The sequence below is a fragment of the Cygnus atratus genome, chromosome 21 (genome assembly GCF_013377495.2).
Source record: "Cygnus atratus isolate AKBS03 ecotype Queensland, Australia chromosome 21, CAtr_DNAZoo_HiC_assembly, whole genome shotgun sequence".
Taxonomy (NCBI): domain Eukaryota; kingdom Metazoa; phylum Chordata; class Aves; order Anseriformes; family Anatidae; genus Cygnus; species Cygnus atratus.
The window spans coordinates 2,748,422-2,765,917 of NC_066382.1; the positions used below are offsets into that span (position 1 = coordinate 2,748,422).

General features: G+C 43.9%; 2 protein-coding genes across 5 annotated transcripts; both read left to right on the top strand.

Moving 5' to 3' along the window:
* On the top strand, nt 1-3,537 carry MRPL20 (mitochondrial ribosomal protein L20). The gene is made up of 4 exons (XM_035557533.2): nt 1-145; nt 1,132-1,242; nt 1,550-1,627; nt 3,004-3,537. Exons 1-4 carry the CDS (start codon nt 59-61, stop codon nt 3,175-3,177), a joined length of 450 nt encoding a protein of 149 aa, XP_035413426.1. The 5' UTR covers nt 1-58; the 3' UTR covers nt 3,178-3,537.
* A 441-nt stretch (nt 3,538-3,978) lies between these two features.
* Nucleotides 3,979-14,163, top strand: CCNL2 (cyclin L2). 4 transcript variants are annotated; one of them, XM_035557640.2, is made up of 11 exons: nt 3,979-4,378; nt 5,147-5,221; nt 5,497-5,606; nt 5,883-6,003; nt 7,276-7,340; nt 10,226-10,325; nt 10,413-10,517; nt 10,748-10,889; nt 11,650-11,767; nt 11,854-11,946; nt 12,811-14,163. In XM_035557640.2, the coding sequence occupies exons 1-11, from the start codon at nt 4,049-4,051 to the stop codon at nt 13,163-13,165; spliced, it is 1,614 nt and encodes a 537-aa protein (XP_035413533.1). In that variant the 5' UTR covers nt 3,979-4,048; the 3' UTR covers nt 13,166-14,163. The 4 variants fall into 4 exon arrangements, with proteins under 4 accessions (XP_035413533.1, XP_035413540.1, XP_050570874.1 ...); XM_035557647.2 differs by lacking the exons at nt 3,979-4,378; nt 5,147-5,221; nt 5,497-5,606; nt 5,883-6,003; nt 7,276-7,340 and adding an exon at nt 8,115-8,219; XM_050714917.1 differs by lacking the exons at nt 3,979-4,378; nt 5,147-5,221; nt 5,497-5,606; nt 5,883-6,003; nt 7,276-7,340 and adding an exon at nt 9,507-9,881.
* Nucleotides 14,164-17,496: the final 3,333 nt, after the last annotated feature.

Below are 17,496 nucleotides of genomic sequence, written 5' to 3' on the forward strand. Positions count from 1 at the left end.
CTTGTGCCCGCCCCGGGAGGCGGAGCGGGGCGGCACTGCCGTGCCCCCGGCGGCGGACATGGTGCTGCTGAGCGCGCCGCGCTGGCTCCGCAGCCGCCTGAGCGACCGCTTCTGGAGGGTGCAGGAGGTGCTCAAGTATGCGCGGGTGAGTGCTGGGCTGTGCCGGGCTGTGCCCCGCTGCCCTGCGGCTCTCCTGGGCTGGGGGCCTCGGCTGATGGGAGTTTAGCCTTTCCCCTGCGTTTGTGCTTCGTTAAAGCCCGAGGACGGCAGCGTGCTCGGTGTCTCTGCCGTGATACAGAGTACCGGTGGGGGAGAAGCGCAGGAGCTGCGGGCTGGTTGCGTTTTTTAGTGCGGTTTTAATTGGGTGAGGGAACAGCAAGCAGAGAACAGATTTCCCCCCTCAGCATTCGAGGTGCATCTTGTGCGCGCTGCTTCACAACGTGTTCTGAACAGAAGTTGCAACCTAGGCTGGGGCAGAGCCCTTTTCAAGGGCAGGCTGACGGCGTCCTGGTGGGAGGTCCGTCGTGCTGCAGAATTGAGATGGAAAATGCTGAATTAAGCGACAGTATCTCGGTCTTGTGGCCAAGCTGCCCGCAGCAGCAATACTCGTGACCTCTCTAACTGTACAGCACTGGCTGCTTTCTGTTATGATGGATAGGTGTCAACGGTAGCAGCTCCAGTAAACCTCTTCTGTAACACTTTCTGTTTGGGCAGCTGCAGTGTTTTAAACGTATCAGAGGCTCCTGTCTCATCCCTGTGGTTGTACAGATAAAACTGAGAGCAGCTCAGGAATGAGGATAAATGCCTGAGTTTAGGGGTTGGTAAAAAGCACTGAAAGATGGTTTTATTGGTTGCTTTCCACCTGGGACCACAGCCTAAAGTGAGGTGTGGTTTGTCTCCCTCCTGCTGGACTGAAAGGTTTCAGCCTGTTCCAACTCTTCAGCTTCGAGTTTCCCATGCTGTAAAAACAAGAAAATTTTCATTATGTGCTGTCTGCAGGCTTAGCTGATGAAGTATTTTGTGAACTTTTTTATGAAGGGTTTTGAAGTGCAAACGAGGATATATTAGCATTACTGAAGGGTTTAACAGCTTCAAAGATAACTGAACAAGAACATCTTGTTTTTACTTCAGCATTTTCGTGGAAGGAAGAACCGCTGCTATAAGTTGGCTGTACGAAGTGTTCGGAGAGCTTTTGTGAAGTCTACAAAGGCCAGAAGAGAGAAGAAGAGGTTCCTGAGAGCGGTAAAGAGCAAGATGTTAGATGTCAACAGTAAAATGGGAAAAGAGCAGAGCTGATGTGGCTATTTTTCTTGCTGGGGGGCTCTCTGAAAATGTTTTACCAGCTGGTAAAACATGCTGTGAATTTAAGGTAATAGTCTCCCTGTGGTCTGAAAAAGATCACATGCTGAAGTACATAGAGGTGTGTCTTGCACTGAGAAAACTGTAGGTCTGAATCTGTTATATTTACTAAGTATGAGCAGATCAGTATGACAAAATGTTTACTTCTAAAATATTTTGTCATCTAAGATACGAATTTTTACTCTTTCAGCTCTGGATCACTAGGATTGGAGCAGCTTCTCTTGAACATGGTTTGAAATACCCAGCTTTCATAAGCAATCTGCTTAAGGTAAGGGTGGTGCTTGAATAATTGCTTTGATTTAACTTTTCAACAAGTTGGAGAAAATGGCTGATAGTGGTCTTCTGTAGCATCAGGCAAATTCATTTGTTTAAACTCTGAAAATGTGAAGCAGATGTAGTCTGACAAAGTATATCAAAGGGTTGCTGGTTGCCATGTAAGAGAAGAACTGCAAGGAACTGAACACGCAGCCTCCAATTGCCGCTCTTTGAAGAATAATGGTGAATTAGAACCATTAAGATGAAGAATAATGGTGAATTAGAACCATTAAGGGTTGGAACCTGAGCAGGCAGTACCGGCATAGAGCATGGTAAAAGGCTTCTGTCAGACTGAGCTTCTGCCAACGTTGTCCTGCTTCCTAGTTCTAGCGATGAAAGTTCTGCTTATGAAAGGGGTTTTACTCAATTCAGGAACTAAATTTTGCCCTAAACCTGTTTCTCTTCCTTAAATGTATAATCCCCTTTTATTGTGGTGGATATTGCTCCTCACCTGCCTTTGTCCCCAAAATTTTTACGGCTCATCTTAAGAACAAGGCTTGCAAAATGCTTTTACGTTTGCTGCTACTGCAGGTGTTAAGTGAGAGCTGCCTCTGCTTCACCCAATAAATGTAAAAGTACAGAACTTGGATTTGCAAAAGCAAGCCTAAGAAACCTACTTTTTTGATTACCAGCTTTGTGTTTTAGTGAGCGTAGACAATGCAGATATTTGGTGTGACAGTCCTTTGTTGTTAAACATGCCGGAGAATTGGTCTTAATTTGTTGATACTGTAATTGTAAAATTAAAACTTGTTTCTCTTGGCCATGATCATAATAAACAAGTAGTGTTTCTGCTTCTTCAAGTGGAACTACATATATATTTCTAGCATATTTCAAAACATTTTACCTTATAAGTTTTCTTACATGCTTACTGTAAAGTAATAGTTACTAATATTTATACACTCAGTCTTTTGCTTAATCTTCTCATGTTGTAGCCAAGAGAATCAAGTACTGCCTAAAAGTTAACTGATTTTTCTTCGGAGATGCCTATCCCTTTGTTTCTTGTCTCAGAGCAAGATATTTTTGTAAGGTAGTCCGTTAAAAGATCCAAAAGAAACAAACTTTCATATAATACCTCCTGCTTAGAATATAAGAGATTCTTCTTGAGTTCTTGGTTTGTATGGGAAACACTTTGAGAAACGCAGTAAACAAACTGTACGTAGCGGCTTACTGAGACACCAATGAATGAATAGGCATGTCTGACAGTTCTCTAGTCATGCAAAAATTGTACAATACAGAAAAAAAAAAGATAATTTGCCTTAAAACCTTAACTAGGCATTGGAGTATCGTTCCTAAAAATTAGAGTACTTAACCAACAATTCTTGCATTTAGTCCCAGGTGGAGCTGAATAAGAAAATGCTTGCTGATTTGGCTATCTATGAGCCAAAGACATTCAAGTCCCTAGCTGCCTTAGCCCAGAGGAGGCGACAAGAAGGCTTCCTTGCTGCCCTCGGAGATGGAAAGGAACCAGAGGGGATATTTTCACGTATCGTACACCATTATTGACACCAAGAGTCTGCAGATATGTGTAATAAACAGGAACTTGTCTGACAGGGTAAACTTGCTCACTGTCTGCAGCTAAGGTCAGAGCTGTGGAACAAAATCCTCCAAAGATGATGCTTACAGCAGGGAAGAAGGGTTGGGTCAGGGTGTGAAGTTTGTGCGTGGATGACTTTTTTTTTCCAAAATTTTGTTAGAAGTGAAATGTGTTAAAATATATCGTTACAAGTGAAACGCATTGAGTTAAAAATCGCAGCTCAACCTTAGCAGCGGTGAGGCGAGCCTGTTGCAGTTCCAATGTTAAAATATGTATAGCGCGCACATACTTTCTGTTCCGTGAAGAGCTTAATAAAGGTGTTTTGTGTGTTTTGTTTTTTTTTTTCTAACTGCTATTGGAAGCACGATTTGAGTAGTGACTCTGGGCGTTGCGCTGGGAGGGGAAGGGAAACAACACCCCACAGCCCTGCTTGGGCAGATTTGGGTGCCCACAGCGCTGGGGGCCAGCGGCCCGGTGCTCCTAAAGGTTTTGGGATGGGCGAGGGCGCTGCCAGCCGCCCCCACAGCCCGAGCAACCCCCGAGGGCCTGGACTGAGGCCGAGGCCGAGGCCGAGGCCGAGGCCCGGGCTGCCCTGAAGCCGCCGCCCGCCACTTCCGCCCGTTCCTCCCCGTTCAAATTCCCAACCGCTGCGTCACGCCGCTCCCCTCAGCCCACGGCGGCGCCAGACGGACAGGCGGCGCAGCCAATCGCCGCGCGGCGTTTCGCAGCCCTCCGCCAATAGCAGGCGGCCGGCGCGGGTTGGGGGGGAAGAAGGCGGGGCTTGCGCGCGTGTGTGTGTGTGAGGGAGCGCGGAGCCGGGCGAGGCGGCGGCACCACAAAATGGCGGCGGGGGCTGGCAGCGCGGCGGCTGTGGCGGCGGTGGGCGGCAGCGGCGGCCCGGCGGGGCCTCAGGCGGTCGGTGTGGCGGCGGGGGGAGCCCCCCAAGCGGGGCCAGGCGGCCCCCCGGTGCCGGGCCCCGGCGCGGTGCTGATCGGCGACCGGCTGTACTCGGGGGTGCTGATCACCCTGGAGAACTGCCTGCTGCCCGAGCACACGCTGCGCTTCACGCCGTCCATGAGCAGCGGGCTCGACCCCGACACGGAGACCGAGCTGCGTGTCACCGGCTGCGAGCTCATCCAGGCGGCCGGCATCCTGCTCCGCCTCCCGCAGGTAGGCCCCGGGCCGCGGCCTGCTCCCTGCCGCCCTCAGGCCTCGCACCGGGGGGCAGGCCTCGTACCGGGAGTTGTAGGCCTCACACCGGGGGGCGCCGCCGCCTCTCGCCGGCTTTCTCTCAGCCCTCCCCCGTGGTCCACCGCCCGGCCTCGGCGGCTCCGAGCCTCCCCGCGGGGCCTGCGGCCTTCCCCGGGCGGCAGGAAGCGGCTGAGGGCAGCGCCCCGCCGCCGCCCCGCGGCGCTTTGTTAGGGCCGGGCTGTGGGGAAGGAGGGCTGCTCGGAGAGGTGCGGAGGGAGGGAGCGCCGTGAGGTGTTGTGAGCCGGGGAGATTCCCTCGTGGGCAGGCTCCTAGTTACCTCCGTGGGAAACTTTAAGTCTCCTCGCTGCCCGAGTCTCGGGTGCTCAAATTGTGTTGTTAATGTAACAAAACCGTAATCTGGCTTGATTTCCTCCCCACACCAAAAAAGTATTTTTCTGGGTTCATATCACAACTTTGGATTTTACTAGGTCTAACGTTCTGGGTCCTTATAATTTAACGCGTGCATTTTATTCAAAGGTAGGATTTGCGGTGTTGATACCATTTCAGACGACTCCATTCATTATTAAGATAGTAATGCTGCTTTTCTTTAGGTACTACTGAACTTAATTCCGAATTTAAATACAGCTTAAGTAGCTTTGTTGGTCTTAAACCTGTTGAAATCTAAGTTTTTTTTTCTAGACCCACAAATTACTTTATTAATACATGTTTTGATTGTTTCCTTTTTAGGTGGCAATGGCTACAGGACAGGTGCTATTTCAACGTTTTTTTTACACCAAGTCTTTTGTGAAGCATTCCATGGAGGTAAGAAAATACTAAGATATATAATACTAAACTGTGATCTGATCTTTGATCAGTTTTGCCTAGTTGTCAACCTAGATGTGATCAGCATTTGCATCTATAGATCTGACTTACTGATTGCCATGATTTTACAGAGCTACATAGTACTGATTTTGTCAAGTTTTTAGTATTTCCTGTTTTTACCACCATTTTCTCTTGTTATCCCTCCTTAAGCTGTTGGAGGCGATCAGTTCCAGATTTGAGCAAAACATCAGTGTCTTGCAATACTTATGTTTCAGCATGTGTCAATGGCCTGTGTTCACCTGGCATCCAAAATCGAAGAAGCACCACGACGCATAAGGGATGTAATTAACGTGTTCCATCGTCTTCGACATCTGCGAGAAAAAAAGTAGGTTTAGACTCTGAAATAATCTGAAGTTCTTGCTTTGTATTTTAATTACTGAACTTCATGGGCTGATACTTGCATCATTCCCTGTTTAATTGATCAGGGAACATCTTGAAAAGATCTCATTAAGGAAAAAAGTGAGTTGACAAACTTTACTTAAAGGTTTTTGATGTTATGAATAGCAGCAGTGTCCTTTATTTCTATGGGGACATGGCTTAAGCTACATATAAGTACCCCTTGATGTTAAGTTCGCCTTTGGAATTTGAAATTGTTTTGCAGAAAACCTGTACCTCTAATACTGGATCAAGAGTATGTGAACTTGAAAAACCAAATTATTAAGGCTGAAAGAAGAGTTTTAAAGGAGTTGGGATTTTGTGTTCACGTCAAGCATCCTCATAAGGTTTGTACTGTATAAGTTAACTTTGTAATCAGCATTTATTATAGTATAAATGCTTTGAGCAGACTGCTTAACTGCAAGGAAGCTGTTTGGTTTGTACCTGATAACGCTAGTTAATTCCGTAAAGCTAGCTTCTTATGATGTCTTCTTTCTCATTTAAGAGATTCTTACTAGTTGGTCTTGTGTCACTGCTGAATGACGACTGGAGGTGGATGCAGATGTTAAGTATTCCTTCAAGTCCAAGATACTTGAACGCTTTGCTTTTAGAACAAAATCTATTTATATGCATAGTTGAAGTTTTCTAACATCAAAGCTACCTAAACTTGGAATCTTATACAGAAAGGAATTTGGTGATCTAGGGTTACGATATCATCAGAGAAATACTGTGTCCTGATCAATTTTTGCGGAAACATGATGAGGTTCTTAGCCCACGTGAGCTAGTTAGCAGCGTTTCTTCTAAAAAGTACAGTCAAGCGTGAAGGGCTTGACTTGAAAAGAAACAATGATTCTCTATTTAAATATCATATGCCAGACTGAGATGATACTTCAAAGACATACCCACTGCAAGCATATAAGTTCTTACGCTAGTGCCATCAGTATTTCCATTATAGCTTTTTTGTACCAGCTGATAAGGATGCTGAAAGAACTTTCTACTCAGAAGCAGCAGAACTTGGATTTTTTTTTTTTTTGCCTAAAAGCTACTATTGTCTTCACATTTTGTGAGCCTACTTGATTTTCAGAAATGCCGGTAACCCCGGAGGGCAGTTGCACTTTGTCGATTGGTATACGTTTGTATCTATTAGCCTGCATCCTGTTGTTTTCCTTTGAACCCTAAGAAAAACCTAGACCTGAATAAACAGTGACACAAAACACACGAGGTCTGTTCACTCTCTGCAAACGCTGTTACGCTTCAATTGCTACCTATTACAGCTAGCTGTATTTTTCCCAAGTTACAGTTAAAAAGGAGTCATGAATTGTATAGGAGAACATACCTAGCTTGAAAACAGTTGAAGACGAGACTTCTAGGTGAATAGCATGATGACTGAGCTCAGAAGACGGAGAACTAGGAAGGTCAGATCTGGTCGTGTGTCAACTCACGGTGACTTTTGCATTGGAGAGCAAAAGTTGTGTGGGCGAACACCGGAGATGTTGTAGACACTTGTGGAGTGTCTTAGAGCTTGAAAGAAAATAGCGGATGCCTCGTGGATGTCCCTCTGAAATATATAGGTGGCTCTCAAGATTCTTGTTAATAACGCAATAACCCATATCTTCCAGATAATCGTTATGTACCTTCAGGTATTAGAATGTGAACGTAACCAACACCTGGTCCAGACTTCATGGTAAGTTGATTTTCTTTGTTCTAAGAGACCAGCAGGGGCAGTAGCAGAAATATGTCACTTGAGGCACTCTGGGCAACAGTGCTCAGAAGTGATTGTGGGCCACACCAGACAGCTCCAGTGTTTCTTGGAGTGCCCCAAACTACTACCCAAATGTTGATCGTCCTCTTAAGTTTGAGGCACTGTTTTAATGGTAAGGTAGCTTTCCGCCCTGACTTCTCACTTCCCTCCTCTCTGCTTTCACCTTTCAGCTGAAGGGAAAACGTTGGTTAGTTTATGGTTTTCTTGTTTTCTTGTGGTTTTTTTTGTTTGCTTTTTTGTTCTTCGGAGAAAACTGTGTAGGTAAAGTCTGTTATCAGTGCTGGGAAATGGCCTTTCCCAGCGCTTGAGCTTGATTACAGGTGTGTCAAAACCTCTCAGCACAGATAAATTTCTCTTATCCGTATGGATAAAGCAAGGTATCAGCTTCTAAGACTGGACAAACTCATTGTTCTCATGTTTGCCAAGGAATGTCCTCTGCCTTGTTGCTCTCATTACAATAAAGATTTGCTTGGGTTTGGGAAGTTTATGTAAAATTCCCGGTCTTAAACATGCATAGATAACGCTTTTAAACAATAATGCTTTTTAACAGTACCGTGGTTTAAAAATCTTGAGTGAATCCAAAGATCATATTTCTGCTGACTGAACTGTCTGGTACTGTGACCTGTGTGTAGAGAACCAGTTTTGACTTTTCTTTTCTGTACTCTTTTAATCAAAGGGTAGCCTCTGAGGGTAAGTGACTAAGACTTCTCCTCTGCTGCCCAAGCGCTATGGTGCAGGGATAGCTGCCGTCTTCAGTCAAACCAAAGCAGGCTCTCCAAAGAGAAGGCTGACTCTAGACAGGTGGTATATACACGATAGTATAGTAACTGGCCAACTACTTCTTGTGCTTATACTTTTCAACTTATTTATTTTCATTGTGCTTTTTGACTGTTGTATATTTCATAACTTGGTTGTTAATATTCTGAATGGTTTTTAATGTGAAGTTTTTATAACTATTATTAAAGTTGCGTTCTTAGATGATAAAGCAAATGAAGGTGGGATTTAAGTCGTAAAGTGATGAATTAACAGGAAAAAAAAATCTCAGTTTACGTTTGTAAATCAGATAAAAAATACTATGTAATACTGATTTAAGACTTAAAAATAACTTTCTGCTACCAGTATTCCTAGTCCCATTGCATGTGGGTCCCTTCAACTTGAGATATTCTCTCAAGTATTCAGATGTGAGTTACGTACTGCTCATGACTGGTTTTCTGCTCCTTATGAAAGGAAGGAGTAGGTGAGGAGGAAGGAAGAAATTACTCCATTTGAGAAACGTTTCAGATGTAAAAATAACATTCATGTACTGATGCGTGTAGCTCCTAGTACTTAAAAATGGGTGGATATCCAGTGCAATTGTTTTTTGTTTTTTTTTTTTTAAGTACGCATTTTTACAACATTACCTTTTCCTTAAAATACTGTGACAAGGATTCATTTCCTCACGTGTCTGATTCTGAGCCCACAGGGAAAGCATACAGAAGCCAAGCTTGGAAGCAGTCATGTTTTTCAACTTGGGAAGTTAGGAAAAGGATGGGTGACTTTCAAATGTTTGAAGTACCACTTTTCTATTCATATTTTAGTTGCCAAAAGGTTTGTTCCGTCTTCTGGAGGAGTGAAGAGGGAGCAAAGTAACTAGGTTTTAAAGTTCTTTTCTCCCAGAAAGATGAGTTCATGCTTAGCCCTGCTTCTCCGGGGCAGCAGTTGCTCTTTGTATAAGCAAGAGTATAAGACGTCTGGGATGGAGTTCAGCGCTCAAAAGCGTCAAGTTCTTTTTTGCTGTCCTGTGTAAACTGGATACAAGTGTCTAGACTGTGGTCTCTGTTTTGGATGTCTTGGGGCATAGTGAATCCTTGTATACTGGGTACCCACATGAACAATTACTGCTTTTGGAAAGCTTATTATATTGAGGACTTTGTTTTCTGATTTTAGCTTTTCCCCATCTGATACTTTGCTTGACATGTGCTCAAAAATCTAGATTCTTTTTAAGCACTTCAGCTGACAGATTCAGAGGAAGTTACGTTGTGTATTTAAGACTTTAGAAGAATAATTTTCAAGTGTACTGACTGGAATATTATATGCAATATTTTACAGTTTTCTCATTCTGTGAATATTCATTTTAAGCAACCTTGTTGAAACGGGACAATTTGGAAACCGTATTTCATATGCCAAAGAAGAGATCTGCCTGAATACTGAGTATTCTCCCGAACTGATGTTTCCAAACGCCCTGATTTCTCCTATGTCTGCTTTTTGCATCGAAAAGAATTCTGTTCTGGACGGAAAGTAATGCTTCCAAAGGAAAACGGATCCCGTAAATCTCCAGCGGAAGCTGGCGTGTGCTGAAGCGTACCATATTTTCATGGGAGGACTACCACAGGAGCTGCTGCTTTCAGCAAACCATCTGAGTTCAGACATTGCAGAGAAACATGTGAACCTAAAAGTCTGTAACTGAGTACTCCAGATTATATTGTATGTTGTCTTGATGAAAATACTTGGCTAGTGCATGAGAGCAAGCCAGTTGAGATCCAGAGGGAAAAGTGAAGTTAAAATTGGTTCTCTTCTCACAACTGAATTTTCAGCAGCCAGCCAGTCAGTCAGACTTAATTCCTATCACACTTCCCTTCCCTTGAGGGATTTTTTTAGTAAAAGAATTCAGCTTTTCTTCAGATTCACAGGAGTGTATTGTTGAAGTCTAGTAACTGAATGCAGAAAGAAATAGTACTTCTAGAAGTCTTATTGGGGAAAAAAAGGGGGGTGGGCGGGAGGGAGACTGCTGTTGTGCCTTGCAACTCTGTTGATATCCTGTCTTTCAGGAATTACATGAATGATAGCCTGAGAACAGATGTCTTTGTAAGATTTCAGCCAGAAAGCATTGCCTGTGCATGTATTTACCTTGCAGCTAGAACATTGGAGGTGAGCGTACAGTTCTATTAACTTCAAGTTTGTTAGCTCTTCTAATAGAAGCAGTAAAGCCTGAATATTTCTTCCCATCCCTTTCAGATTCCACTTCCTAATCGTCCACACTGGTTTTTACTCTTTGGAACAACAGAGGAAGAGATTCAAGAAATCTGCTTAAAAATCTTGCAGCTCTATACTAGGAAAAAGGTTTGTTTTTCTTTATATATGAACCTTCAGTAGAGACTGCTGCTTGAAACATGAGTTGGAAAATCTTATGCTTAAAATTACCTGCAAGCTTAGTGTGTTAGTGGAACACGATACTGGTCACAGGATCTGGGTGTCTTTGTGTCTGTGTTCCCCACCCACTCCCCTTCCTGTGAGTAAGCAGAAAGTCTAACTTGCTGGATTTTGTCCTAAGCAGGCTCCTGTCCTTACAGGTTGATTTGTCTGATCTGGAAAGTAAAGTGGAAAAGAAGAAACTGGCAATTGAAGAGGCAAAAGCTCAAGCTAAAGGTCTCCTACCTGAAGGAGCCCCAAATTTGGATAACCCATCAGGATTTTCCCCTGCACCAAAAAATGGTAAGTTGTGGATGAGCTGTTGGAATATTTTCTCATCTTGTATGTGGATTTGTACTTCGGTGATAAATACGTAGTTATTTGGTTTTTGAAGCAGGTTTCTATCAATTATTCCAGTGGCAGATCTTGAATAGCATTGTAACTTAGAAATTCTTGAGATAGGTAAAGGCTAAAATCAAATTAGTATAAAGCTAGCTTAAACTTACACGGTAGAGAGACTTGCTCCAATGTGGTTTTGGCAATAAACTTAAATACTTGCAGTTGGCTTGTTGTGCTAAAGAAATGTTAGAGCATGCATATGATTAGGAACTCTGGCAAAAGTAGTATTTCTGGGCGAGAGGTGTGGAATACTTTTCCTGCATGCTTTGTCTAAGGTTTCCAGTCTGCATCCTCAGTTTACCCTTAAAAAAAGGGAATAATTAGCAAGAGAAAGGAATTACTCTTCTGCCATACTGGAGTGGCTTTGTGAGCAGCATGCTGCTCTTGCAGTTAACTCCTTGGCATTACTTTTGGCAGTAATGTCTCAATAGTATTTTGGCAGAAGTGTTTCAGATTAAATTCTGCCTTCTTTGAAGTTCTTCAGATCTGCTTCTTGTGGGCGCTTGTGTGTGCATTCGTGTGTGCACTTGTACCCGAACAACATCTGTGCAGTAAAGGTTATTACAAAGAAAATGAAGGGGGGGGGGGAAGGCTTCAGTCCTTACCCTCTTTCAGTTAGTACCCAAACTTTCAAAAATAAGGTAACAAAGGCTTCTTTTTCTAGAGTCTCCAAAAGAGGTTAAAGGAAATAAACCCTCGCCGCTACCTGTTCAGGCAATGAAGAATGCTAAAAGGAAAACAGAGGGAACAAAAAGAACGGGTTCAAATAGTCCAGTGAATGGGTAAGGCTTTTGTAACAAAAAAAAAGTTCATTTTTTCCCATTATTATTTTAAACAAATTTTTTACTGTGTTTTTTGTTTCCTGCAGCATTCAGAAAGGAAGAGAAAGCAGAAGTCGAAGTGGAAGTCGAGATCAAAGTTACTCAAGATCACCATCCAGATCTGCATCTCCTAAGCACAGGTATGGACTCTTGTAAAAGGAGGGCGTGCTGTTAGAGAACCTCCCACGCTACTGTGCTGAAGTGGTAAAAAGACGTTTTCAGGGAGTGAACTTGGTAGTTTTTCCACAAGAGGCTGTGACATAATAAACCGGTATTTAGTACTCCAGGAACGTTAGGGCTGATTGTGAATTGTGTTGTCTTGGCTTACAGAGCAGGGGAGTTGCAGCGTCTGACCTTGTCACGCGTACAGCTTTTAAGTCTGCTTGGCAGAGCTCTATCAGGATGTTTGCTTATTTCAGTCTGTTTATTGGTGACGTATGGCCCAAGCAGCAGGGTTAGCTTGGTTTGTTTGCTTATTTATTTAAAGCTGGGGATTTGTCTACGACCTTTAGGAAGTTGTTATTACTAAAATATAACCATGATTCCCATAGAGGGGGAATTTAAGAGACAGTGGAGGAGTAGGTATCGGCTCCAGTCTTGTGCAGTTTGGTAATAGCTTTGTAACTGAAACAGGGGAAGTAGCTTTATCTTTGGTTGGTTGGCAGCACTTTAAATCTAGAAGTTTGGATATTCATGCATTTTTTCAAAGCAGCGAGGGAGAAATCTAAAACTGCGACACGACTGCTGTGTTCCAAACGGGTATGGGGTTCTAACAGCCAATACTTAAACTGTGACCAGAGGGATCGAGTCTGGGGCGTGCGATTGGTTTTCATGGGATACAGAATCAAGTGTCCGGCCTCAAACTGTGCAGGCCTACCGTGAGAAGCATCTGTCTGTACGGTACTTAGGGTGTGTGGATGTGTTGTAGCTGCATTTAGGAGCTAATGTGGAGTAGTTCTACTTGAGAAATCACGTGCTTTCTTTCCTGTTCTTTCTTCCCACAGGAAAAGTGAAAGTTATTCCACGTCAAGTGGCTCGAAGTCCCATAGCCGTTCGAGGAGCCGCAGTGACTCTCCCCCAAGACAGTTCAACCACAGTTCCAGTTACAAAGGTTCCAAGATGAGAAGTTACAAGAAATCAAAGGACTATAAATACTCGGCGCACAAACCACGGAAATCGCGCAGCAGGAGCTCGTCGCGTTCCAGGAGCCGGTCCCGGGAGCGCTCCGATCATTCAGGGAAGTACAAGAAGAAGAGTCACTACTACAGAAATCACAGGCATGAGCGTTCGCGCTCCTACGAGCGAGCAAGTCATCGCTATGACCGCGACCATCCCGGCCACAGCAGGCATAGGCGATGAGCAGTAGAGAAAGGTCTTTCCTTTGGAATTTAAGCTGTGGAGCTCTTCTCCATTTGACCTTTGCAGCATAGGGTTAACCTGGCTTGTAAACCACGTGGCTTCAGTAATGTCTATTCTGCTGGTAACTCTGTACTTACTGTCATGAATCCAAAGGAAAGATGCGAACGAGACAGAATGATACAAAGGACTCTGATAATTGTCTCGGTGACCGTTCTGCTGGCACGTCACCTACAAACACTGCAGAGCTTGTCTCTGGATGCTCTATGCCTGCTCTTTAGTAATTTACCTGCCATAGTGCAGTGCTTGGGCCTTCCAGTTGTGCAGCAGGACCTCCCTTACTCGGTAGCGGTGGGAATACTGTGCTGAAGGGTCCTTCCCTGTGCAACTGGAAGGCTCAAGACTGTCCATAAAAACCATTGGAGTGGCTTGGTGCTAACAAAGCTGTCTTTTCATACTGACTCAATGATGTTGTACAAATGTAAGGTGACTTTTTTAGAACCGATGCCTATATTAGGTTATATATGTGTATATATATTTTGCAGTGTTACAGTACAGTATGGGAGTACGGCCTTACTAGCCTTTACACTTTACCCACAATGTAAATAAGCATTTGTTTAATACAGGTGGAAGATATATACAGAAAATTCAAAACTTGAACTCTATCAAAAGACTTGTGTAGAAAATTCTGATAAATGTGAAAGTATTTAGCTCTGTGTATTGAGAGTAGTATATTTTTTATCTGTGCAATGCTGTGTGCGGGCCACCAGCTCATAAGACATTTCCTATATATACATTTTAAGTGGTTTGAAATTCTTTACTCAGGATCTTTGACACTGAAGAATTAGTAGTTTGTCAATCTGCATGCTTGTTGAAGAACAGCATTTTAAAAATAGCGAAAAAAACCCACAGCCCAGTAGTATCAGTTCTAGTGGTATATCTGAGCTGTCACACTCATGCTCCCTAATTTCATTAAAATATTTGATTTTATATTAAATTCACTTCATAGTAGTTTCTTATGAGCTATACCGCTGTGCCTACTCATAAGGAAAGAAAAAAATTTGGTGGTGAATTGAAAAGATTTAAAAAAAAAAAATCCTAGTAGACTAAAGACTGACCTCGGATGTTACACCCTGAATATAGATACTGCAGGTGTTGTGCTGGGGCCATCCTGCAGGAGTAATTGGTGCCAGCGTGTGAAATAAGGTGCTTTTATTTGAGCTATGTCACTAGATCTTCCTAGGAACACTGCCTGCTATTTTAACCTTTCTCTGTCTGCTGTGGGGGAAAATGAGATTCATGAGGGATCTTTGTGGTGAATCCTGCAGGTGCCTCACTGCCACAACACTGAGTGTGACACTCAGTCCAAACCAGTCTCATTGCAACCTTAGTTTTTGATTAAAAGGCAAAGCAGCTGACAGGGTTTGCAGTCATCCTTTAGCCAACCTCTATCCTACCGATTTCTTGAGCTGGAGATTGCGTAGGATTATTCTGGCATTACCGGTGGGCCTGTCCTTTGTGATTTTTGACTTGATTTCTGTTTGAACCAGGTAGATGGACTCTGTTCCATAATAGAAATTGCTGCTTTCCACAACACAGTTAACTTACCTGTTCTAAACACATTGTCACTCGTTAGTTTCAGTGGGTGCCCCTGTATTTCCTGTTTGGGGAGAAGATTCATTACTGCCTGGTCACCTCACAGTAGCAGTTGTCATTTCGTAGATCTTTGCCATATTTCTGATTACATTTCAGCTGAGAAAAGACAGTTAACTGAGGTAGGCAGCTGATCGAGGGAAAGCCTTACGGAGCTTCAACAGAGCACTACACTGACTTACAAATTACATTCCGCAGTAGGGGAAGGAAACTAGTGCGAAGCTGTGCTGACTGGTTTTAACTGGAGTAGCCTCTTGTTTTATCTGTTCCTGAATCAGCAAACTATACACCTTATCTTGACCTTTGCACACGGATGGCAACTAATTTTTCCATACCTGGTATGCTAAATAATTGAGTAGAAGTCAAAGTGTTAAAGTAGCGTAGAGATAATGCTATATAAAAAGTAACTTTGGTCTATTGGAGGTGTTTCTAATACAAACAAACTCAAGTAACAGAGTTCTCTAAGGAGTTCCCATTTTAAGCCTTTTTAATTCTTACTGCCTGGCTATTACTTGGAGCAAGTCAACCTCAAATCTGTTTACTAATTGCAGTTCCAAAGGGTAGTCAGAGTTTCCCTGTTCGGTTGCTTCATTCTGCTTTGGATGCTTCCCAAGCTGCCACTTGTCCATTTCCTGAGGTAAGGCGTGGAGGGGGAGGCAGGTTTCACAGCTGCAGCTTCCTCCAGAAGGACTTTGGGAGGAATTCTGAGTGAAGTCTGCTAGCGGCAGACGTGGCTGCCGTCCAGTGCAAGTAGCACAGACAAAGCTAAAGGTAAGATGCAGGCCGTGTACGTTTTTTAGCATGAACACCATGTCACTTTGCAGAAAACTCAACAGGTGTGTTTTACAAACTACTTATCTACAGTGCTAAATAAGTAATCATCTCCTTGGACACTTGTTGAAATCTGGAGAGGAAGAAAGCAAGAGAAAGTATGTGTATATTTGTGCATTAACGTGGTTTGGTTCCAAAACAAAAGGGATTATATCACAGGATTAAAGGACATCCTGTTCCAGGAGAGAACAACCTGTCTTCACCAGCAAAAAGCCCAATACAGATAGCTACACAGAATGTCTTGGCAGCGAGGCAGGGCTGTGAGAAGATGCTCAGAGTAGCTAGAGGAAGTGTAAAACAGAACTGTTGAAATACGGGGGCTGAGTCATCAGCCTGGAGTAGCTGCACCTCTAAGAGGTGTACGTGTTCTTACTCTGGTGCTGTAGCCAAAGCTGTAAGGGCAGGCGATGTATTATCTCACTTTGCTCAGAAAACCCAAGATTAAAGACTCACCACATGCATGCAAATTCCCGCAGAGTTAATAAATGCAAGTAGTTTTTCTGCCTTTCCTGTGCTGAAGGCCGAGAGCTGTGTTATCTGTCACCCCTGATGGATGGCCATGGCAGGTGTTAATAACCTGCTCAAAACTTTATAGCCCTTCACTCCAGAGTTCTGACTGGAGTTCTTTGCGCTGACCCAGCTTAATCACGGATGTTTAAGGAAGCATGGATTTAATTCAGCTGTTTTAAGCATTCTGTCAGTTTAGGCCCCTACAGTTCATGCTTTTGTGGAGTGGTGAAGGCTATTATGTGGGGCAGGACATGCATTTCTCTATAACTTAAAATGTAGCTGGCGGACATCATCTGAATTTGACGAACAGCAGTGGCGCTGGTCCTCTTCCCTGTACAGTAATGAGTAAACTGCATGGGTAACAAGCACAGGGGATCTCTAGGAGATTACGGAACTGTACCTCATGAGATTCTGCTTTGTTTGTCACTGCGGTAGAAAGTCCTGGACTTGTGAAAACACTTCTTTGAAAATCACCAAGCTGTGGCGCACGTTGTATCCTGCTGACGGTAGGAGTGAGGGAAAACCATGTGAATCTTTCCTGTTTCCCATCTCAAAACAGGACCGAGTGAACAAGGCTTGGGATTTTTGTGATCAGAGAAGCAGCTTGAAGTTCCCTGTTGGAGCTGGGTGCTGGACCCTTTGCACCTCTCTGGGAAAAGAGGGGGGTGGGAGAGGTTCCCCTTCAGTTGGAAACCGAAGCCCTTCACTGCCCAGCTCACTGCACGTGCCTTTGGGGAACGGACAGAAGTGTTGGAGCTGGGTGCTACCTCTGAAGCCAGCTGAAGATCTTCCAGTGGGGCCAGGTCTCAAGTGCTACAACTGATCGTGGCTTTGGCTTATGGCAGAGCCTTTTGGGCACCGCTGGGGAGGATGGCTGCCCTTCTCAAGTTTGACTTCCTAGACTGTTCATACTGAACCCCGCTGACCTGAAGGCCGTGGATTAGTAATTAGAAGTCATTTAGATAGAGGCAGTGTCTGTTTTTAAACCCTACATTTCTTGTTTGTCGTCACATTATCGCTAATAACGATTTGGGGTTCTGCAAGCACTACAAATAACCTGATACTCTGATAGCTGGGTGGAAAAAAGTGCCAGAGACCTACAGAAACGTGGCCTGCACAATGACTGGCCCGAGCCAAAGAGGAGCCATGTGAATGGAGCTCGCTCACAGAAACTGCGAGTAGCAATTATTTAAGAGTGCTGCTTCACCAAAAAAAAAAGGATATTTTCTCCATTGTGCTGTTGCCAGGCAACCCTTGTTTTTATTGCCCTTAAATGTGGGTGAGAAATTACTGAGCAAAACATTTCTGTATTCGGTGTAACTCAACTCAGGTTGAACTAA